We start from the raw sequence: 25,636 nt of genomic DNA on the forward strand, positions 1-25,636 counted from the left end.
TATTTGCGAGCACACAGCCTCTGGAAAACCACATGAGATGTGAACAGATACCACCCACAACATACTTGTACCAGATCACTGGTCTGGTACAGGTGAGGGCATTCCCACATGCCCTCACCTGTGCAGCTAGATAAGTAGGTACGTGATGTGGGAGAGGGGAATAATTTATAAGAAACTCTTTTTAAAATGTAAATAAGATCACTCTGAAGACCATTGCAGGCAGGGATGCAGTGACCCCATCTTATTCCAATGGTCTGTTTTCGCAACAGAAATATATATTGATATATTTGTTGTAGTTACCATGAAGATGGAGCGACAAATTGAGGATGACCTGCAGAAAAAATGTAAATTGGCATGACAGATTTTTAGCTTCAAAGGGGTATGCATTTGAATTTTTTATTATCAAATGATTAATCTAAAATGATGTTAGTATGTGAACAATTAAATTCTAAGCAGGACATCTGTAACTTGATAAAGTGATAACTTTAACACAAAGTTTAAGTTCTTTAAATATTAGCTTTTGTAGTCTTTCATCTAAACATAATTTGTAGGGATGCTTAATCATCCACTGGGTCATTCTTACCAAATGACTGATTCCATTTGCTATTCCATTGCCATCTATAATGAAAATACCAACATGTACTATCTTAATTCTTAGGGCCTCATGACTGAATATTTGTTGTTTTGGAAAAAGCACATCAAAATGGTCTGCAAAATGACAAAACAAAGAATATTTTCTTGACACTTGATATCCTTCGGAGCAAAATGAGTTTTGTTATTAGTTTTTAAAAATTTTAAAATTTTTTTAAAAAAATGTATTTTACTACCCAGAATAAAGGTTTCCACTGCTGAAAACTCAAACTGCATCATAAATGATAATAGGCCACCTGATTGAAAACTTTTAAGGATCTTCCTACCATAATAAAATGGTGGGATTAGCTATTCAGTCAACATCTTTTCTTACCTTGACCACACTTTGAATTATGAACACAGATTGCTACAATTCAGTTCAGAGATCCAGGGTTCCACAGTTTATTAAAGTTAAACTGAAAAAGGCTTTTCCAGACCAGTCTATCCTCCAACATTTACCTGTGACTGTTTATGTATTTTTTTAAGCAATAATGCTGTGAGACAAATTTTAGACTTTTTATAACTATAAAGAACTATTGTATCATAGTACACCACAATTCTCAAAGACAAAAAAGTCAAACACTTATAAATATTACTATAATGTATCTGGAAGACCATCTTTGTTATTAGCTTTTTGAGCTGCTATGCTCACTGTCATAATTGTCTAAGGACGTATCCATCATCATTACCAACAAAGATGTTGCCATCTATCACCAACATCATGGTGTGTGATATTCTTTCTGTCTTAGTTATTAATCTTTGCGTTCCTGGCTTTACTCTGCTCCCTCCAGTTTACGAGGATACGCTCTTCTTGTTCTAAACATTTGTAGTTTTTGGGGTGAACGAGTCATGCCTCAGTAAAACGGCACTCTAATCTCTTCTGTAATACCGCCTGCAGCTTTACTGACAGAGACCGAAACATGCAAACACCGTTACAAGCTCAGTGTTGAATCTGCGTGTTTATGTGCAACTCTGCACGCATTCTCAGGATGCATTGCTTGATTCGTGTGTCTGCAAGTGAGAGAGGGAACAAAGCAAAGGAGAGGTTGTGGGCTTTTAATAAAAGGATGCTTGCCTTCGATTGTAAGCAGGCGATTGGTGTAGGTGTAGATGTGTGAACACAAGGGTGAACGCAAAAACGCCTGCATGTTGTAGAGGAGGAGAGAAAAAGGTTGCAAAGACAGATAGGTTGTTGGCAACACTGGAGAGTTGGGCTGATTTATCTTCCCACATTGTGACTCACCGTTCGCAAACCACACAGTTTACATCCTAGAGCCGTTACTAAAAAGAAGATGGAAAGCAATAGAGAATTTGGTAGAAGAAAAAGCATATAGCTGAAATTTGAGAATTTGTGAAAAACAGTTTTACCTTTCAGTTGGAACTAGTCATGTTAAAATTTAGAGTAAATTGAAATTGCTAAGAGAAATCACAATTTGATGCATGTCCTGTTTGAATGTAGTTTCCTTTGCACACATTTTAGATTATGCAGATAATTTAAACATACACTATGGAAAGACCTGTAAAGAGAGAGCTTTACCTTCTTTGGGCATTAAATGGACCCTCAACTTGCCAATCAAGTCAGATGAACAATGTCCCAAGCACTAATTTTCCTCAGTGACGACAAAGCATTTGCATAGTTTAGGATGAGACAGAATTTTTAAAAATACAATATTTCTCCAATATTTGAATAATACACTTACCAAATTCTGCATGCTTCAGTATCAGAGACATAGGATAGTGATGATGGAGTGCCATTCAACCAAGGGAGCCTTTAAATCTCACAGCAGGTATGCAGTAGCATGTGAGGCATTTCTTCCCATGTAATGGACCCATCATTCATTGAGTCTTTAGACTCTGCCTTCTAAACAGCATTCTTGATGGTTAGGCTAAGATGATTTTCAAAGCACAACTTTCACCGTATATTTAGTTATTGTTTACGTGAAAGACGGGGTTGATTTCTTTTTCCAAGAGTTCCCAAAGATTATGCAAAGTCAGTTGAAAGCCTTCTTCATAGCCTTTCACAACCGAGGCTTTGCCTCTGTAGCTACAGAAAATGTAATCCTTTTGACCACTCAATACCTGTTTACTGTCTCAGGAGTCTTTAGCATCAATCAAATTCCAAAAGCTTCTGTTTCAGCTTAATGGCTTCTATTATTGCTGACATCCACCAGCAGATCCTTAGGTTGCCATTAACCCTCACCTATGTCCATGAAATATGGATCCTCTAAACATTTGATTCCAGATAACAATAGCTGAAAATAACTTCCTAGATTGTCCACGGTCCACTATAGTTACAGGCAGAAAAGCTCCATAATACTTTAGGGAGGTTTGGCGTTGACCCGCTGCTCCTGCAAGAAAAGGAATAAGCTGAGGAAGAGCATGCAATATGATTGGAATATCTCCTGGGCATCTCCTGGGCACATTGTACAAGTAGGAAAGCTCTGGGCGCATACAAATCATGCTGGAGAGAATTATATTTCCCAGTGTAGCCTTGAAAGACAATGGTGGAACCCAGGAAGAGCCGGAAAATGCAAGTAAGAAAAGAACGGCTTTTCTTCAACCCAATCTCCAAACGGCAAAAGATATTGAATAAAATATGTTGCACTACTTTTAGTTATTTAATCAATGAGAACCAATTATAATGTGATAATAATGTATATGTAAAAAGAGATTTAAGTCAAGTTTGTTGTATGTATGCTGTGTTTTGAATATAAGTAGGTAGAAGGTTTACACAACCTCTAAGCAGAACAGTTTTAGATTTCCGAGGCTGAGTGTGCTGACTGCTCACACAGCATTGTACACCCTGCTTACACGCGGTTGTTTTACAGCATGTGCGAGTGGGAGGACTTCAGTGTTTGGGTGACTGCCTTAAGCAATCACCACCATGTGAGCCAAGTAAAACTGTGTCGCTCCTGAGCATGTGCACAGTTAACACCTGGCAAGGGTCTAGCATCTAAGAGCAATACGGAAAAATATACTGTATGTCATTACCTTTGTCTTTGTTTTTAAACTTGACAAGCTACAAATGCTGTTGGCCTCAGAAGCCATGATCCTGAATAGTCAAGTCATGTTTTCCTATGAGGAGCTTCTGTGTATTGTATTCATTTATAATTCACAACCATAAACACTAACACAGCTGTGCCCTCTTAGTTACCTGATGATGTTTCCATTTCTTCCCACGTCTGAGTCTTAAATGCATTTGAGCACCACTGAACACTTAAATACACCAAATAGAAATGCATTATGGAGCATTACACAACGACAGGCACGCTGTTCCATTTAAATCTCATCTCACCGTATGATAAGACTGTAATTGTGGATCTATGTACACACTGTATGATTTATGTTTCCATCATTTTTCTGGAAGACTTTCCAAATACTCATAGGTTTATTTAATTAATCTTAAATGCCATATTTTGGCATGCCATTTTTTAAGTTGTGTGGTGTTTTGCCTCTGGTCTTGTCCACAGGCAAAACACCATGTGGAAGAAGGCAGACGTCTTCTGTGCAGTACTTCAATGCACTTATGCATCTACTTGTGGAGCAGATGATTTGCTGAAGTTCAAAACGACCATGATAAAATGGGTTAAAATGCAATTTAAGTTCCTCTGAATTTGGCAAGATTGATTAAGCCCTATGGGATGTCTCGGTAGCAGTGCACAGAAATGTTTCCTCACACAACTATCTCTCAGGTTTACAGAGAATTGTAAAAAAGAAAAAAGTCCAGTGGTTGCAGTATAAATGAAACAATAAATCCTACAAATGTTCTACCGTCACCACATTACTTACAGTGAAGTGACGGCCTGCATAATAAACACAAGACAAGCGCTCACATAGTTTAATCTCATCCAACATCTTTAAAGTCAGTCTTCTGTTGTGCATAATTATGCCAAAAAAGAAAAAAAAAGGACTGGACAAACATGGTTAGTGGATGATTTTTTTTTAAATCAACTGACAAGTATTACCAAAGCTAAAAGCTGCACTGAGTGCTTTTAAAATGCTGTTTGCACTGAGATCAACTGAACAGTTAGCAGCTCTGACAAGTGCAAAGAATTTGTAGATTCTGTCCAATTCTCAGCATTGGAGGAAAACATAACCTCAGACACCTAAAGTGATTCTTAATGGGCCCTGACATATACTTTGTTCCTCACTTAGCCACGGGAAAATTGGATATCTGAAGTAACAGGCTGTTTGGAGGAAATTACAAAAAAATCTTGTAATCATTGGAAATGACGGGTGTTAAAATGTTGTTGTCAGAAACATGTGTCCACCAAAAGGCTTAAATTCTACATCACAGAGCTACTCGCATGGATGCTCTTATTTTATTAGTTTTACCAACATGCTAACATGCTTTGAAACACATATGTTGCCTCTTCTTGCTCTGTTTGAGATATCTCAAGATTATGCTGTTAAACTGGGTCCTTTTGGTCAGAGTTGTTACAAAGATGTAAGCCAGAAAAATAGACACTGAATAAATAATAATTTGTTGTTCAGTAAAAAAAGTATTCATAGCTTCATGCACGATTATTAAATATAGAAGTGTGCCTTTTACTAGTGCTTGTCCTGAACTTTCATTATGCAAGATTTATGAGTGGAAGTTGTTTATTGCTTAGCTGACAGATGTTTCTGAACACCTGGTGGAGCTCCTATTGAGTGATAAAATCCAGAGGAAATATGATGAAAACTGCAGAGGAAAAACACAAACCCTTTAAAGATTAAGCCTTTGCCTCAAGCAGACACATTTCAAGAAGCATTCTTTTCAGTCAGAATTCACCTTCTTGTCATTCGGATAGGAGAGGACTCTGTTTTGAGTCAGCCGCTCATTAATGCATGCTATTCTCTGTCAACACAGAGAAAGTGTTACTGTTAGCAAGTGTATGCACACCATCTTCGGTGTTTATTCCCAGACAGCTTGTTAGTCAAAGAGGCGATACCACAAGATGCGGGAAGCTGAATATCAATGGAACTTGTTTTTTTTATTCTTTTTTTGCGAAAGTAAAGTAAAAATGGACATTTACAATAACCAGTCTTGCCAATGTGAGCAAAATATCTGAAAGATCATATGTCGTACTACAGATTTTTTTTTTTCTGTTCTTGTTTCCTTTTTGCACTTTTTCCAAGTCAAATTAACTAAATCTACAGACTCAGATTGTTGCATGATAGCTAGCTAGTCAGATTAGATGGAAAATGTTTGTGAACCTCAATTTTCAATCTGTCCCAACAAATTCTCAAATGAATTTAAGATGGGACATTAGCTGTTGTGACACATACAGGTAATGTGATATGTGGTATATATGTCTACATACAGCATCTATTAAATGTATTCACCGCCTTGTTTTAACCCTTTTTATTGCTTCTACAAATCAATCATGATCAACAAAATCTAGGTTTTTGTGACCAAAATATTGCAAAAAACCTCTTTAATGTCAAATTGAAAACTGATTTTTACTGATTTGTAAAAAATAATGCAAAGGGTAAAACATCCAAGAGGATGAACACTTTTAAGCATTGTATCTTCTTTTGTTTTATTGTTCGCCTTGGCCTCCACCACTTCTCTCTCTTTCCAAAAAAAAAAAACATCTGTCTTTCTCCCAATTACCCCTCATTTATCCAACTTTACAATAGCTATCATTATCTTCTGCTGCCCTGCTTCAACTGCACCCTAAGTTTCTCCGTTTTCCACCAAATGTCTTAGCCTTGATACATTGAGGCAGGCAAAAGCGGCAGGCTGGGCCAGGCTGCAGGTCATAATGATGGTGCTGGTTTCTATAAAAAGCCTGCAGGCAGCTGAATCGATAGCTGCAGTTGTCAAGTTGTACCTTACCCGCAGAGAGAGAAAGAGGATCTTGAGTCTGTGCTGGTTGCTGAACTTTGTGAATGTGTGTTTTTTGAATTGGTGCGACTGTAGCAGCTATTCTTGATTAGAAGGGCATGTACCCAGAAAGGATTGCCCACAGCAGGACCCTGTATTAGCTGCACTTAATTCTGCAGAGCAGAAAATCTGTCTAAGCTTACCAGTTTGGTACTTGATGAAAAGCTTAGTGCTGATTTTTACAGTTCTGAAACACACAAACGTCTTGTAAAACGTAGTACATTATCAAAAATATGTATTTTGTAAGTTATAAATGTTTAATGAAAAATCTTAGCATATCTAATTAGCAGCAGAGTATTTTATGTTTTTCGTGTCATGACTCTACTGTCTCTCTGTTTCTTTTTTATTAGTTTATATCTTGATCTGAGAGGCAAATTGTTGTTTCCATTCAGTTCAGTCAGGCAATTGATAGCTTTATTAATCTCAAAGAGGAATTTAATGCTGCTGTTGTAAGTTACATGAAGCAGGTTTCTTCAAAGAGCTGCTGTAAAACCTGATGATTCTGGGTTGGACCAATTAGTCTGTATTACAGCACGTCTGAAGAAGCCTCTGCCAATACACACTCTGTGGTTGTGTGACAGTCTCATAAAGAGGATGCTAGGAGTTGTCCATAATGTTCTTCATTTTTTTGAAGACTCCTTCTTTGTGCAGTTATTTCTCCAGAGGTTCCAGAGCCGCCAGTCTTCTATCAGCTTGTTGAGCTTTTTTTTTTTAGGTCATTGGCTCTGATGCTGTGACCCCAACAGATGATGGCAGAGGGGATTGTACTTTCCACAAAAGACTTGTGCAATATGTGCCGGATTTTGCTATAACAGTGAAGAACCCAATATTCTTCAAGCAGTACAGTCTGTTCTGTCCCTTCTATTTTTGTGTAGAAGTCTTTAGTCCAGTCTCTTGTCCAGGTGAACAGTGAGATATTTATGCTACTTCTACACCTCTGCTTCTCCCACTGTTGAAATATAATTTGACATAATGCTGTTTCTCCTGAAATCTACAATAATCTCTTTTGTTTTGATTATATTAGAGATAAGACTATTTTTTCCGCAATGCGCCTCTAGGCGGTCCACCAGTTCTCTGTATTCTGCTTCTTGCCCATCTCTGATACAGGACTGCTGAGTTGTTTTTCTTTTTTTTTGTTTGCAAATGACAGGACTCTGTCTTGTCCTGGAAGTCTTGAGGTGCATTGAGTGAAAACAATTGATGAGAGTACAGGCCTGTGATGCATATAGTCTCAAAACTTCCCTGTAGGGCTTCTCTACGTACATGTGACAATATTTTTACAGTTTTCTTTATTACAGGTTGTTTCTTGGCAAGGAATTTGTATTCCTGCAGAGAAAACAATATTATGATTTGATTTGCCAAGAGCAGGTCTTGCTTTGGATATGTTTGAATCTCCTTCTCCTTTTATATCTTAGCAATAACTGAGCTAATGACATCAAATGCAATGTCAGCAGAAGCTGTTGGTGGAGTGTACTTTCTTGATAGATAATATTGATGAAATCTTGCATGCCAACAATGGCTCATTGCCCATTATGATTGATGGAAGAAATGCTTTGAACTTCCTCCTTCCTCGTCTCTGGTCCTGCTCTGTATTCACAGTAACTTATTTTCCAGTCATCTTTGACTGGTATTATTTGAGCTTCTGAAATGTTAATCGGCTCCCAGTTGGAAAAATAAAAAATACAAGACATTGTTGAGATGATCATCCATCATAGAAAGTGTTCACAAGTTAAAAAGTCTCAGCAAAATCTTTTCCTACCTCACGGTATTCAGTTCCAAAAAAAGAATGTTTTTTTGGACGAGTATATGACAGAAGAAGTAATGCCCAACAGTCAAATGCTTTGTTCTTGGTGGAAAAGAGTACATGTCAGAGGAATAACCCTTAAAATCAAATCACAGAGGCTCATAATTCCCACATATTGATAAATGAGGCCAATTTTTGCGACCTTGTGAAATCCAACTGTACAGGCATAACGGCAGCTCAGTGTGTAGGCGTTTGTCCTATAATTGGTGGGTTGCCAGTCTGAATCCCCACTCTATCTGTCATCGTGCCCTTGGGCTAAACATCGCCTGCTTGTGGTGATCAGAGAGCCTGGTGGTACCAATTGTGTCTTACCAACAACAATGTGTGTGTGAATTATTGATTTGTAATGTAAAGCACTTTGGAGTCCTGAGTTGATAAATGGTATATATATGCTGGTCATTTACTATTTACAGCAGACTTGTTTTTATTTCAGGCCACATTAAGGTCATGAATGTCCTCAAAGGGCCAGTCGAGGCAGGATGTATAGCTAACACCATCTATTAAACTATTAAAAAATTACAACTTTCTCCACATTGGATCTGTACTTTTTAAGATGCACATTATTTAACATTTTTTTCACATTGATGTAATTTGACCCTATAAAAATAAAAATATATATTTAATTTGACAGATACAACAATATTTAAGCACACAATTGTTGTCTTTAAGTTTTACGTCTGTGACCCTCTGAGGTCTAGGAGGCTACAGAAATACTTGTGGCCTATGAGTCTCCAGGTGACACCTGATTTACAGAGTTCAGCTTGTGTTGGTTTTCTATTTGTTGACCTTCTTTCTTTGAGCTTGCCTGCTGGTGTAGACATCCAAATCTACACTGCCAGGTGTAGTAAATGCTGTAATTTGATCAAGTATTTATGAACTGAGAACCCTTGAATCTGCAGTCTCGCTTTAACAAAAATAATTTGACCTATTCTTTGCGTTTCCTACTTTTACAAGGGTTCAGTAGTTGTCTTCTCACTAGTTTTCTTCAATAGCTTTGCAGCTTCTCTGGGATGAACCTTATTGCCTTATTGAAGTTGGTTATCTGAAGGTTAGCTACTTGCTGAGCTGTTCATCAAAATGCAGCCACAGATTAACCAAAACAGTGCACCCTGTTTCCTGTGCTTATATTTAAAAGTCATTCTTTACACCTTTACACCCTCAAAAGTTATTTGAATTAACTATTCTGTTTCTAATCGAGCATATTTTCACTATAGCACACAATGTTAAGAAATGTGTACCATTTCTTAACATTACTATTGTAAAAAAGAAACACTCAGGTGGACTTGACCTAGATTTTCTGTCGGGAACAAATTGTACAGGTTTTGTGATTCATGGAGACTCGAAGCTGGAGGCAACGTTCTGAAGGTAAACTGAAAATGTTGAATTGATTCACTCGGTTTTCAGCGTAGGTCAGCTGCCATTCTCTGTCCTTGTGTGCAGATCATGAATCAAGAATGTTGTGCTAATCAGAAAGTGTGATTCACACAGCCTGTAGGAAATGTCGTATCTGTGTGTGTGTAACTTTTGAAGCCTGTAAGGCCGCTGTCACAATGTTCTATATAATGCCATACCTGTTGGCAGTTTATAAATATCAAGTTATATCATGTCCATGAAGTACAGGTGCAGATTATGATGGCCCCTCCTACCTAGTAAAGACACAGTAAGGTATTGTGTTTTACTTTTTCTAACCATTAACTCTCATCCCTTTTATTAAGGGATGAGAGTTAAATACTATTTACATCATGCACTTATCAAAATGGTAACAATATAAATCAGGCAGCATTTTTGTCTCAATTTTTTTTGCTCCACAAAATCTGACAGGATTTTGTCTACATTGTGATTAGTTATCAAGAGCCATGGGTATGTTTGCTGTCAATCAAACTGCACCCATATGTATATTCACAAATTATTAGAGGAAATTGACCCTATTAATATTTTCTGTAATTGCCACCAAGCTGTAAGAGCCTATAGATTTGTTACTAATCTTTGTTCTTAAGCAACTGGTTGGGCTGTGTAGGTTGAAATTAGGTTATTGTGGTGTTTGCCTAACCGTCTTCCACTAAGCTGAAATGAAAATGTTTTCTGCAAGCATTTGTGTTCCAAGTTAGTTTCAGTTTCTAAAGCCCTACACCTAACTTAAGCTATATGAAATTGCTTAAGTTAGTTATTTAGGGTCAGAAATACAAGAAGAAACAAAAAGCACAAAGGATGATGTGATTATAAAACTCAAATCAAAATATTGTTAACTGCAGTAAATGTTCCACAGAGAACATGTTCAACTCTGTTTCAGAACCAGATAAGCATTGACGTCAAAGAACTTAAACTTTATAAAATAGATTTCAAAAACTTTGAAGTATTTGCTTTTGTAGTTTTACCCATCAAATATTCAAACCAAAGGCAAACTGTCTATGCTTGACAGATTACATTTAACCAAACATTCATGACATGTTTAAATTCACATGTTGGTATTTCAAACACTTCTTTTAATGAAGGCTGGATCTGCGTATAAAGTAAACAAAAAAAAAAATAATATAAAAGTGAAACGTACAAGCATATTTCCATTGATAAGACTCAGCTCTACTATGTATGTAATAACAAGCTCTGTCACTGACGATCAGCTGAACTTTGGTTCAGCACAGATTGTGGCCAGTCCTTGAATAAAGAAAATTAGTCTGAGTCCAGATGTTCTTTAGTCTTTTAATCACCGTTACATAAAGAGTCAAACAACCAATTACTGAGCATAACAGATGCCTTCTTTCACTTCTCTCATTACATTAGAGCAAACCAGTGTAAGAAGAACTTGCATTCAGTAAGTGATCTTTATTCTACTGAAAACATGTTATTGTAACATATTACAAACTAAAACTCACAGATGGAGTTTAAATTGTTAAGTTAACTTGGTTAGTTAAGAGTTAAAATGTTGAGTCAGCTGGAAATTATTTATCTCGCCAAATGTAACTTCCAGGTTTAATGAACAATGGTGGAACATTAGAAATTGTTTTTTTTTTGTTGCATATCTTATGCTGCTGATGCTTTCACGCTATTTATTCCATCTCAATGTGTGATGCTATAGCTAAAAGTTAAAATTTTGCTGTGAACGGCAAATAATTAAGTGAATTCTGGGGAACATCAAGTCCTGCCAGTGAGGTATTGGTGTCACTTTTGATGCACTCTCACTCAGAGGACTCTGTGTAGTGTGTGAATTGGGGTAAATGTAACACAAGACTTGGGCTTAATAAGCTGTTTTTATAGTGTAGTTATTTCACTTCTTGTCTGTTAATTCAGTTTCAACAAAACTTTAAATATGGGATGGGTTCCAAATGTCTTCCAAAAAGTTGTGTAACAATACATGGACTAAGTAGGAAAAGCTCATTCTCCAAATGGGTTGCTGCACTCATGTTTTCTACTATAACTGAGCACTCACAGTCACACTGACCCTACTGCACTCAAATTCAGGCCCCATTATGCACGTCCAGGCAAAATACAGGCAACATTAGGTTCAGTGTGTTGCCCAAGGATACTTCATCATGCACTTGGGGGAGGTCAGATTGACTGTACTTTCCCTACTGAGTCACAGCTTCCAGACTAAGGCAGAAACATAAGTACACCACCACACTGCATGCACATATTCCTTCTCATTTTAATACTCTAATAAAAATGCTAAATGATGCTGAAAGTAATTGCTTGTTTTTCTATCAGGCTCCAAATCTATCAGGTGTCTAGACACAAAAATGTTTGTCGTTAAAATGAACAAAAAAACATATTTGTTTCTAATCCATATTGCTTTTACCCTGTATAAAATACCTGCCTGATTTGGAAATAATAGTGCATCCATTTTTTCATTCAAGTATTCTAAAATAAGTAGCTTTTGAGGAAAACAAAGAAATGGTTTGCAGCTGGCAGCTGAATGACAGCACCAGTGAACTGCAATAGGTTCTGTCACAGTCTGAGAGTCAAGTTACGGGGATGACAGGAAACTAGGCGCAGCAGGTAACCTGTGAGGGGTGATATAAGTCTAACCACTGAGGCACAGCTCTGTTAATATCCTACAAATTGTGTCCCGGTCTGCTCTGTGGTCATGGATTGGGGTAGACTAGGGAAGCAATAAACGAGGAGATAATTTCCTCATTGCCTGCATAGAAATCTTTTGCAGTGTAAATGTAAAGTAAACAACCCGAGAAAAAAAGGGCACAGGATGGATTAACTGTGAATAAATAGGCTCTAAATTACAACCTGCAACAACTGGAGACTTAAAACTAAAATGTATCCAGGAGGATTTTGGAGTTGAGCAAGTTAATTTTTCAAATGCACGAGAAGATCCAAAGGGATTAAAGCAGTCCCCAGAAGAAAATGGCAACAAACCTGTATTTCTGTGCACATTTATCTCTGTCTTGTTTAAAATGTGGTGTAGAATACACAGACTGGAAGTAAGACCGTAAAGCCAGTTTCACACTGCATGCTATGACTCGAGTATTCTTCATCTCGTGTTCTGCTGCAGACAGTTTCATCTGAACACAGGTGGGATCAACAGTTTATCCTGGGGCTTCATGTGAAGCTGCACCGACACAGAGATAAGCATGAAGTCACTTTTTTTTGGTGTGTCTGGAGCGATGTGCTTCGGTGAACTTGAAACTTAACCAACAGCAACTGTCAATGGAAAACCAAGTAAATAAATAATTGATTTCAAAAATCAGAAAGGGTAAATATTTATTGTCTATATTATACTTTTGAAACATTGATACTTATTTACAATATTAATTTTCTTTAATATAGCTTCATTTACATTATTACAGCATTTATTGTATAGTTGTGATGTCACAACAGTTTTTATGCTATTTTCCAAATGCAAATGAAAGATGTAGTTTAACCTTTTTGTGAAATTTAGTATATCTTTTGCATTAGTATTAGTATGTTTAAAGGGTGTCTCTTCTTTCACTTCTCTTATTACATTAGAGCAAACCAGTGTAAGAAGAACTAGGGTATATGTGTGTGTGTGTGTGTACCCTACTGCACTCAAATTCAGGCCCTATATATATATATATATATATATATATATATATATATACACACACACAAGTATATCTATGTTTATTTGCATTTGTACAAAAACTAGAACCAGTTTTACCCATCAAATATTCAAACCAAAGGCAACTGTCTATGCTTGACAGAATACATTTAACCAAACATTCATGACATGTTTAAATGTACATGTTGGTATTTCAAAATTAATCAAACTCTACATGGCACAATTACTCACTGTCACTCACTCAGCTTGCAGCAATGGTGTCTATCTCCAGCTTGGATGTAGGCGACTACACCTTCACATCAGCTCGTGTTTTGACAGTGGCTTGTGTGTTTTGATGCAGTCCCTAGTGTGATGGGAATTTGAATTTGGCGTGCACAAAGACTCGCCTGTCGGGTAGAGGAAGATGGAGACTTGCAGAGAGATGGGTTTTAGTCTTTCATTCCCTTTGAAGTTGGTTCTTGAATCACACAAAGATAGAGACGCACATTTTCACACCGCTTTACTGAGCACGTCTAAAAATGCTCATCACACTGATTTGCCATGCTTTCAAACTTAACTATGTTCTGATCTGTTGTGGGCTTTTTTTTTTTTCTTTTTTGCAGCAGTGGTGTGCATGTTTTGTAGAATTACAACTTATGTACAAATGGAAAAAAAATTAAATCAACTTGACTTTACTGAAGCATTACAAAGGAATTATGGAATATACAACTGTAAAATTAGAAACGATGCGCTTCTAAAAATAAACACATTTGAAATGATGACGCGTGATATGATTTTAAAGTATCAAAAGATTACATTTTGAATATAAAAGAGAATAGCGTTTTTAACATCTATGCCAGGGGTCTTCAACTCCAGTCTTCAAGGGTTGATTGTCTTCCAACTTTCAGATGTGCCCATCAAAAGTCTGAATTACCTCCTTAGTATGCAGTCAAGTTCTCAAGGGTCCTGCTAATGAGCCTATTATTAGACTCAGATGTGTTGAAACGCATGGACGTGTCTAAAAGTTGCAGGACACCGAGCCTCAAGGACTGGATTTGCAGACTTCTGATCTAGATGTTGCTTCAGGAAAGCTCAATTTAATTTTCTATATGCTTTAATACGTTTCCCAGTAAAACATGAAACATCTTACAACTTAAACAATTTTTAGTGTGCAGCCAATAAAAGTGGCAAGTTAATGCTCTAAGCTCATTTCAAGAATTTCGCAAAATGTTTATACTCCTTGTACTTTCCCACATTTCATCACATTACAACAAAACCTTTTGCTTCAGATTTAATTTGGGAAATCAATAGAAAGCATGGCATACTTCTGGAATGGGAGTCAATACTTGTAGACAAGCATTTTGTCTTGTGGCACTCAGTAAAGGGAACTTTTTTCCCACCAGTGGCTTGATTCTTGCTGCTCTTCCACAGAGGCCAGATTTCTGTAATGTAGCTAATTGTTGTTGTGTCAACAGTTCCCCCCTCCTGAGCTCTGGGACTCCCAGTAGAGTTGCTGTGGGCCTCTTGGCTGCTACTTTGATTAGTGCTCTCCTTTCTCTGCCTGTCAGTTTAGGTAGAAGGCCATGTTGTGGTAACTTTGCAGTGGTGCAGTCAATTTTCCATTTTTGGATAATAGATTAAACAGTAACACATGGGATTATTTGGATATGGTTTTATTTCTTAACTCTAAACAGATATGAAAACTTACCAGTGACCGGCCTGGTTTGTTCTTAAGACTATTTACTAATGGGGAAACTTCTGAAGGGGGCTGAAAAATATTAAACTCTTCACATTTATTTTTTATAAAACTGTGAAAATCATGTCTTATGTTTTTTTTCTTGTCTGACTGATTTTCTTGTCTTTACTATTTGTTGGTCCATCACACAAAATCCTCAGCACACTCAGGCCTGTACATGTGATTTAACAAATGTGAAAAAAAAAAAAAAAAACATTAAGAGGCATGAACAATTTCATGACATTGTAGGGCTTGTAGGTTTTTTTTGAAAAGAGTCTGGTGTATTTTGAAGCATTTGCAGATTTGAGAACAGAGACTGTTTATCAATTAAAAGCAAAGTTATATTTTCCTCAAAGGCAGCAAGGAAGATTGAAGCTACCTTTACAATGCCTCTCATGTACAAGAAACTCACCTTAATGGCATTTATTGGTTCATAAGGTGAGAAACTAAGGAATACAAATAATTTTAAGTTTACTACTTTAAAATCAAACTAACTTTTGTGTATTTTAGAGTGTTTTTACACATTGTGTGTGAAAAATGTCAAGTGCAGTTTTCTGGTTGTGACAGCACTCATTTCAACAAACATAACTCAGACATTTTGTCCTATTTTTTCCAATGCTCACCTCAGGGTAGTTTTCTTTTGAGCCTTTAAATGCTTGAAAGCCACCTGCAGCACTGGCTTTCAAAACTGAAACACTTATCGACTGCTTTGTGTGAACAGGCCTGTTCTTTTTACTCTGTGCGTCACCGTAGGTCGAATCGTAGATATTCCCTTACTGGTTTGGTGTCTCGATGTGGGTGCATGGCCACAAAAAGGCTTCAGTTCTCTTAGTAAGCTGGAATTGTTGGTATTTTGTTGTTTTTGTTTATTGATTTAGTAAAGTCAATTTGGATAGAATTGCATAAGAAAAAGAAAAACTGGGGGGAAGTGAAAGTAAGAAAGCTTTAAAGCCTGCCTGGTAAAACTTTTCTTTTTCTCATTTTGTGTCGTAGAACCACAGCCATCAAAGCCTCTTATTATGATTTTAGACTTTATAAGATCAACAGCAAAGTTTGGTCAGATTGTTTTCAATGCTTTTTCATAATTATATATCATATGGTGCCTTTAAAATCAGAACCCCATCTGTCAATACTTTTTAGGAGTGTCTCACATTTTTTATCATTAGGTCTGTGGTCAATGTCTTAACTTGTGTTATAAATTTTGAGACTGAATTTTCAATAGCTCAGTAAGATGGGATTGCACTTTTCCAAGTTTTAAAACTGATTCTCAATTGGATTAGGACTTTGACTGGACCACTCTTTGAAACCCTTGAAAAGGATTTGCTGTAAACTCTTGTGTCCCTGGTTTTATTCTTAAGGTTTCTTACTGAAAGGTGAGCCTTTGATTTGGTTGCACACTTTTTTGCAGCCTCTTATACGTTTCTTCCAGGATTGGCTCCATTCATCTTCCTGTGCAGCACACTCAGTCTATAACTTGTTCATATTTGGTGTAAGGAGAGACACACAAGTTCAAGGTTTTCAAGAGCATATCTACTGTCTGCCACAGGCAAATAAATATGTACATTTGTGGCAGTGAGATATTTAACTGAATTCTAACCATTGTATAACATAAGAAGTGGCCATGAATAAATTATGGTGAAAACTAGCCATTACCTACATACTGATATGCAAAGAATCCTATAGAACCTGTTTTTAAGCAGATGCAAGCCAACCAATAGATTATTTATTGATGTTGGGTAATAGTTATGTTAATGGGCGAAGGTAGTTAATAGATGCAGTATCACTAATTTCTTACTTTAAGACCTGTGAGTAGTCCAAGCACCTTTTTTCTGTGCTTCCTCCTTCCCCCACATTCACACACAGTCTTGCTCTCTGTCTCTCTCCCCCCCTCTCTCTGTGTTGAGCACATCAGTATCTTGCCCAAGGACACATCCTCATGCACAGCGAGAAGTCAGAGATCAAACCACTGACCTTTTAATCAGTGGATCATCGCTCCGTCTCCTGGGACACACCCACCAAAGGCATGAATCCTGACTGTAACCTGAAATTGCAGGCTGTATTCTGAACCTCGAATGGTCGGAGAACATCCTCTCCGGTGCACTTGCAATCTGTTGTCTGGTTCAGCAGTTCAGCATATCTGAGGCAATGGCTGCTGCTGGTAGAGATATGATATAGTGGAGGATTCTGGCCCGTTGACTTTAGATCACATTGTAAAAGTGTGGCAAGGTATACAATCTGCTCCATGAACCTTATTCTATGGCCGTATGCTGATAATGCGTTACACAGAAGACGTTTAGCTGGACAAAAGCACATAGTTTCATCAATTATAACTAGTAAATATTGCTGAAACAGGCACATTAGCATTAGAAAATCATTTCCAGAGCAATGCAGGGGCTACATTTCCTTCTGGTGCTGAATAAATCTGCCTTTTCCCAATATTCCTGCTTGCTTTTAGCAGAAAGCATTTTCCTAGAGTAAGTTTTTTTTTTTTTTTTTAATACATAATATATTTTTTCCCTTGTCAGTCAAGTGAGCATATATTTGATTACAGCTCAGACAATCACCTTGCCTTGAGCTGTTTGAAAGGTGCAATAGGCATCCAGTGATGTTAAACAAGGTTGACAGAAATCTCTTTGGGGAAAAGGGGAGGGTGAGTCGACCAGTCACATCATTCAGCGTGTTTTGTAATACAACACTACAGTTCATACGCTCACAAAATAACAGAGCACAAACTAATATTCTGTTCTGCTCATAAAATGAGAAAAACAATTTGGGTTTCTTTATAAGTAGAAAAAGATGGATAATTGCCAACACATATTTGGGATGAAATTGAAATGCCACCACATTTCTTGTCAAAGTGAAGTCAGTCTTATGAAGTGCCACCTATACCTAAATGAACAATATTTGGTTCATTACTTGTTTGTTGCAATAATCTTGCCAACAAATCGTGTCTTTCAAAAGTCTGTTTATTTTTTTTTATTTTGTAAGGAAAATACATTAGTAGGTTGAGCAGCACAGTTGAGCAGCACAGTTGAGTATGTGGGTTGTATTCATGAAAAAATAAAATAAATGAAGTCTAACTGCAATCAGATTAAGAAAAATAAAATTAAGCTTTCAGTCGGCAAACTACAATTTTAATCATGTATTCAAATTATGTTTTGTTCCAGAGATTGAATAAAATAAGAACCAAGTACAGTCGATTACAAGTAGTTGTTTGAAAGTGATTTGTCATTCTTACTCAAAAATAATGGATGCCTAAAAATGTTGGTTGCGAGGTGTAGTTTATGTGTCGCTGCTCTTGAGAGAGATCCAAGACAACAAGCCCAGTTTTCATATTATGTCGTTTCCTTCTGCTAATTTTCACCTGTTATGTTTGTTGAAACATTGAGAACTTCCTCTAGTCTCCGGTGGTCTATCCAGGATTAATTAAATCCAATTTTGTTTGCCCCTCAAATCTTTTTAAACACATTTAGTTAAGATAGCATTCTTCTTTCATATACGATGTCACTTCACATACCAGAAAAATAAGTCACATAATAGAAAATGTGAAAAGACCTGAAAAACGTATTGTAGTAATTGTAATGCTAAAAGTATTAATATATTGTTTTGTGTCAATGCAACAACTATACAACAAAGAAGATTTTGGATGATTACGTTTTATTTAAAAAAGTTGTGGACTGGTTTGATACAAACCTACAAAGTTGGGGTGCATTCACACCAGCCCTGATTAGTCAACTTGAATCAAACTGTGGTTCTGTTGGGCAGGTTTGAATGTATAATTGGACTCTGATGTGGACCAAAAGGTGACATCTGGTCCTACCTAAAATCCTAGGTCTCACTCTGGTGTGGTACATATGAAAGCTTGGCACATATATATGTGAATGCCAAGTATGCAAGAGACTTCTGGAAAAGCAGGAAGCAGAATATTAAAATGCCACCACAGGGAATTCTGGGTAAACAACCAAAACGAATGCAAGAGTTTAGCGCTAGCAGGACAAATGGCTCATGGTGTTTTACAAAAGAGACATTTTACAACAGCTAAAGTCTGACAACACTCCATTTTCACTTACATTTTGTGATGAAGGAAGTTGAGCTCATGTCTTCCTCTGAGTTTTTTATATTTCCTTCAGTGATTCTTGGTGCAGTGCCCCCACAGGCGTTGGGGTAAATACATTTTGCAAAGGGTTTCTTTGACAGTGTGAAAGCAAATCACACCAGCTGAAAATGTAACAAATGTGACAATTTTGGTTTCCAATAAACCAAACTGTAAAAGCACTCTGGGTTGCACTGTATTTTATTTGGGGAGGTCAGAGAAAATGGCCTGAATACATATCCAAACTTTGCCACACAGATTTTTTTCCACAATCATGTGCTACTCTGTTAGTCTCTTCAATAAAATACATTACAAGTCAAAGCTGTGAAGGTGGAATTTAAAAACAAAGTAACAAAGACATCTGCCTCAACATTAGTTCAAGTCTGTCTATTTCACTCGAAGGTTTCACAAGCAGCCTTTTGTTGATGGTCCCATTATCTGTGCAGCTGTAATGTTAAGCAGGGATGAATCACAGCTTCAAAAGCACAATGTTTAACCCTCATTTTCTTAAATTAAAGGCTTTTTCAATGCACAGCCCAGAATTGCCAGAATGACGGGAACAAAGTGTGCTTTTAATGTCCAGGGTGCAACAGAGAGGGAGGGACATGGAGTTGCTTTTTCTCTTTGCTCTTTCAACCATTTTTGCTCTTTTTACTGCACAATATCAAATCATGTTTCTTTTTTTCCCTGATCTGTGTGGTATAGAAAAACACATGGCTTCAATTTGATTTAAAAAAATATTAAGATGAATAAAAAGCTTCTCAAAATAATTTGACAGTTTAATTTGACAATTCATATGACCAGTGATACAAATTAAGAAAGACATCACATATAATTTGATATTTCTTTTCAAAACTAAGATTTAAGAATATTGCCAACATAGAAAAGGGTCATAATTCTTGTTTTAGCTTTTGTGAAAGATGTTGGAGCTGAAAAACGGAATCGGTTAATATTTTTTCTCATTACCAGAAAAGACTAGAACGCCTTTACCGACAGTAAAGCCAGAGATTACAACCACATTTTTGGTGCTGGTTCATATCAACTAATGGCACAGAAAGGCCAACAGTCCTAAGCTTCAGACCTAAAACTAAATGTGTATATACTGTCAGTGTGCAGACACAGGTACCTGTATTGGAGTGAAACTAAAAAAAGGAATCAATGTAATATTTTGTTCTCAGTGAACCAGACAGACAGCAGGAGCACACAGAGAGCAGGTGCAGGTAAAACGTTCCCATACATCATGCTATTATATTTCCCTTCCAACATGCATCACAGTTTGATGTATTTCTCCTTTCTGAATTAGGGTTTCTGAGACATCCCCAACCCCCCGAGCTAATAGATGAGGCTCAAGGTTTTATCTGGCCTAGATTATCTTCTCATGAGAAAATATGGTTGTTATCAGACTATTGTTTGCCATGGACTGTTGCAGCCTCACTGGACAATAAGGTCTAAAGAGCATCTTTTCTAGGAAATGGAGGAAGGAATATTTTTAAACTTTTAAGAAGGTTTAAAATGTGAAATACTGAAAATCAGTTGGCAAACAAATATGGATAATTTTTGCAAGGTGTTTCTTTAAAGTTAATTACCACCTAAAAAAAATTCAGTTTTCCAAACAAATGTGAGTTTACTGTGAATATAAAAATGTACAGTTTGAAAACAAAAAATTATGAAAAGTCAGAGCAACTTTCAGGAAACGGCATTCTCTCAACACAGCTCTGGTGTATCTCCATATGAAAATTTGTTACAATTTACCTGTGATGTGCTTTAATCAGTAAAGCTGATTTTGTCTTTTCTTTTTTTGGAAGTGCTGAAACAGGTTCCTGTCATTTCTTAAGCTAATATTACAACATAACAGTCCTTGACTCTTTGGTGCCGTCAGACTGGGCCGACCAGGTGTGGACTGCTACTGTCAACATGAGAGCGGAGCAGCTGTTCTTCAACTTCAGTTCCTCATCAATGAGGTAAGTCTGAATCTGTGAGAATGTATTCAAAAAGTTATGATTTTTAGCCGTTTTTTCTTGCATACATATGATACAAGCCATGAGTCCTATTTGTCTTGGCCGTAAACGTGTGTGCTAAAAAGCATAATTTAGAAAAATGCTTCATTTGAAAGGAAATGTTGGTAATATTTGTTGATGAAAAATAGCAACCCCTTTCACCACTGAGTTTGTTTCTGTAGCATGAGTTTTTTTTTATTTTTAATTTTTAACCATCTTAAAAAAAACTGATTCCAAATTTTAAATGTGACGCATCAGGTTCTTCAGTTGCCATTGAGTCTTTGGAGCCATAGTTTGACAGACGTATCTGGAATTTAAAATAAAAACGTCCTTGCTCTAAACCAAGCTTATGCATACTACATCCATCCATTTTTCCATCCATTTTCTTACACCCTTGTCCCTTAATGGGGTCGGGAGGGTTGCTGGTGCCTCTCCAGCTAACGTTCCGGGCGAGAGGCGGGGGTCACCCTGGACAGGTCGCCAGTCTGTCGCAGGGCAACACAGAGACACACAGGACACACAACCATGCACACACACACACTCACACCTAGGGGCAATTTGGAGAGGCCAGTTAACCTGACAGTCATGTTTTTGGACTGTGGGAGGAAACCGGAGTACCCGGAGAAAACCCACGCATGCACAGGGAGAACATGCAAACTCCATGCAGAGAGACCAGGGCTGGGAATCGAACCAAGAACCTTCTTGCTGCAAGGCAACAGCTCATGCAGACTACATTTTAAGTGATAATTCATAAAACTGTTCTACAGATGAGATGGTGTGGGATGCTAAATTCTGCTGAGCTTGTTTTTGTTTTTGCAAAGAGCTGTTGCAATGTTATGAATGAATGATGATGTGTTTTTCTTACAACTTATTTTTTTCTAGAAAAGGGCATGGTGTACTAGCAGTAGATTCTTTAAGATTGGTATTTCTTGGTTATCCAGCATTTCCCACAGAAGCTTCATTGGGTTGAAACCCTTTTTATTTTGTGGGACAGGTCAGCACCTAAAACTTGTTGTGCTCCCCAGGAAACACCTGAACCATTTTTGCTTTGTTATCCAACTGAAAGTGTTTAAACACCACATGCATCAGTAGACAATCGTCCTATTGGTTCATAACTGTTCTTCCATTTGGACCACTTAAACACTGATGTTATAGAACGACTCTCATTTGTTCTTTTTCCAATCACAGTTTTGTACTCAAGCATATGTCCACCCCACCAGGAGCAATAATAAAGAGATAAATAGCATCACTCACTTGCCTTGTGGGTAGTCATATTGTTATGCCAGATCTGTGTACAATGAACTAACCTTCAAAAGAATCATATTGACAAACATTTGTTCAAAAGCAGAACAATCTGCTGTAAGCTTGTTAAAGACAATTCTTGTTCAGTAACAATCAGATTCTGGTTTGTATGTAAAATGTATCTCTATTTTTTCTGCTTTTTTATTCTGCTGTAATCTTTATAGAGTGTATATTTTGCCTGCTTCTTCATCACTCACTGGCCTGCTTGTGATGCGTCTGTGGCAAATTGAGGTGGATGGTAAAAGGAGAGAGAGCAGTTTGTGTGCTCTCTGACAGGTACTGACTTTGGATGTGGGTGTAACATTGCGTGTGAAAATCTAAGGCCTCAAATGCGCACTAAGTCTGTGGAGAAGAGCAACAGAGCATGTCTTGTTGAAATAATACACATAGACCAGCATTTTGGTCTCAGGTGGATTTAAGAAATGCTACCATATACACAAACTGTCCTTACCATGCTATATTATACTGTTTCCTTCCACCCAACTTTCTATTAGGATAGAGCACACTGTGACCTTTAGTAGCTCTCTCTCAATCCATGAAGTCAGCAGTTTGACACAAGTTGGTGTAGACCATCATAAATATATATACAGTATATATGCAAGTTGTATAGTTTGCTGGTTTTGCTGCTCATTATAATATTGCTGTCAGCATACATGCACCATCCATGTATCTGCTCACCTTTCTTTTTGTTGCCATCACAATAATTACACACTGGCAGTCAGGTAGATTGTACCATGTCGGCTGCTCATGTTCTTGTTCTCCTGCCTGACATATTTTCTTTGTAAGATGGTTTTGCACCTTCTTCCAATCCATACTCCACACACTCTTGTCTTCTTTGCATAATGTGGTTATGGCTCACAGGAACATTTCAAAGATTAATTCTGAATATACCGATTAAATGTTTTGAGACCGGGAATCACTGAGAATCAACATGTTGGCTAAACATCTAAAAAGGAGTGCATTGAAACTAGAACTCTTTTCCAAAAGTAATTTGGATCATTCCTAATGTCCAACCACATTGCAGGATGTTGATTTGGCTATATGCATTCAAAATGTTCTTAAATTTGTTCTGAAACAAGAATCATTTACAGAGCAGCTACGTGGATAATGGCCCTCGAAAGACATTTTCTCTCTGAAAGTTTGCACATCCATTTGACAAATCCATTTTGGCGTAATTGGAAATGACTAATTCCTTCAATGCAGAACAGCTTTAATCCAACCCCAGGGGAGCAATTACATGAGATGCAGAAAAGAAAATGAGTCGCTTTGAATGGAAAGCTGTTGGTAAGGTAAAGTTATACAAACAAGTTAATTTTCTGAACTTGCTAGCATCCGAATCATTCTGTATATAGAAAAAAGGGAAGGCTATTTTCTATAGACGTAGTTGTATTTCACAAAAATCTTTGAAAGAATTATGAACACCAGTAAAAATAAAGTAAACAATCAGGAGGGAAAGACGTTCAGTACTGTAATAGTACTTGTATTTTTGGAGGAGGTGTAAATAATCTTCTTAAAAACAATTTTAACAAGTTATTGTTAAACTTCTTTTCTGCTTCCCATAAATTAATGGATTTGGAGAATCGGTGGGATATGTCACTAATATGGAAATCAGTTGGAAGCAGTCCATGCAACATTACAGTCCTTAATCCTGTGATTAGGTTTGTAATCTAAAGCTAATTCTCCCTGGGCTCCAGTCTTTACGACGATGCTCTGCAGGCACAGCCTCAGTGGGAATTCAACTGTAATCTCAATTTTCTTCAGATGTTGGGCTGACACCAGTGTTTTCTCCAATATGATGTGTCATTTTACTCCTTTGCTTAGTGCAGATCCTGTAAATATTTGCTGGCCTAATTGCAATTTTTTTTTTACTCTTGAATGCAGTGGAGTCAAACAAATCCATGCCAGCTCCCAAAGGGACATTTTATTGTAATTGCAAATATAATATACATGATTAGAAAAAACAGGACAAGGAAACTGGATTGTGTATTTCCTCTGTAGAATTAAAAAGGAAATTAATGCAGAGTGGCATTACCTCCAACGTTCTCGTTGTAGCAGTGCTGAAGGATGTGGCAGGTAGTGCGGTCCATTATGCTGAGCAGCTTGGACACCACTCTTATTTATATAACCAGAACTACAGGTTGTGGGGGAGTACCAATGACAAAGCAAGCTGTTTTTGTCTGTTTGTTCAGTTTCTTTGAGCAACGATGCAGACCCAAAAGATTAGGGGTTAAAAAAAAATAAAAAATTCTCTCTACCGGGGACTGATAAGAGATGAGTTATGAAAAAAAAATAAAAGAAGACTCTGCTCTTTGCCTTCATGCTTCATATCTTGGTGATAACGTTTTCTTTTAAGATCAAATATGTTTTCTGATTCTTTTCATTCCCTCTAAAAAGTGACTGACTGCAAAGTCATTTGAGTATTTCTGCAGCTGAAAGAACTCAAAGTTGTGCTGGATATCTTATTTCTGCGGGCTGAGGAGAAACTGTTGCATATGTGGTGCTGCTGTTTTCTCATTTGCACAACTGTTGGACACCACAAACTGTGATCTGTCAGAAAAACAAGAATCTAGATGTTCTGGAGATGCTGGCTGTATTATTTGGATCTTTTCTCATTGCAGGTTATATTATCTTAAAAACACTAGAGTCACTGGTCTTTAAATGTGCTGCACATTTTCTTAGTACTTTTAGCATCCTGTAGCAGTTTTTTTTGTTGGTTTTGAAAGGTGAGTGTGAATGAATTAACTATCATATAAAGCCAAACATTAACAACCTAAACATGAGCTCTTGAAGCAGTTTCTTTGTTTCATCTGAAAAATTTCAAAAGGAAAATTCTGGGGAACGTTTTTGCAAAACAAAACTTTAAACAGAAGAGGACGACACTGAGCTAGTAACAGTTTCTGCTGGGTGTCATGCCATGCTCCATTATGGGGTTGTAGCTTGGAGCTGTGAATGGCATCCAAAAAAATTTTTAAATCTGTTCCAGTTCCAGGTTTAAAGGCTGTCAGGATTTTCTGATATTTACTACCTGAGAAGAGAGCACTAAGTGATGATTTACTGTGATACAAACCTTCATTAAAGGGGAATCTGCTTTTTTTTTTTTCATTGTAATCACTGAGGGCCAGCTTTCTGCAGCTTTTAGATGCGCCCCTGGTCCAGCATTCTTAAATCAAATGGTTTAATTAGCTCCTCAGTCTGCAG

The 25,636-nt window shown here is 37.2% G+C and overlaps 1 protein-coding gene across 1 annotated transcript in view; it reads left to right on the forward strand.

Annotated features, from left to right (window-relative positions):
- The window catches only part of LOC103461272 (syntaxin-binding protein 5-like), a 165,762-nt gene that overhangs the window by 41,279 nt on the left and 98,847 nt on the right, over positions 1-25,636 (forward strand). Inside the window, exon 3 of the mRNA XM_081604843.1 lies at positions 21,019-21,100. Within this exon, the coding sequence (XP_081460969.1) occupies positions 21,019-21,100 (82 nt within the window). The remainder of the gene's footprint in view (positions 1-21,018; positions 21,101-25,636) is intronic.

Source organism: Poecilia reticulata, chromosome 2 (genome assembly GCF_904066995.2).
Source record: "Poecilia reticulata chromosome 2, P_reticulata-male-v2, whole genome shotgun sequence".
In the NCBI taxonomy this organism is placed as follows: domain Eukaryota; kingdom Metazoa; phylum Chordata; class Actinopteri; order Cyprinodontiformes; family Poeciliidae; genus Poecilia; species Poecilia reticulata.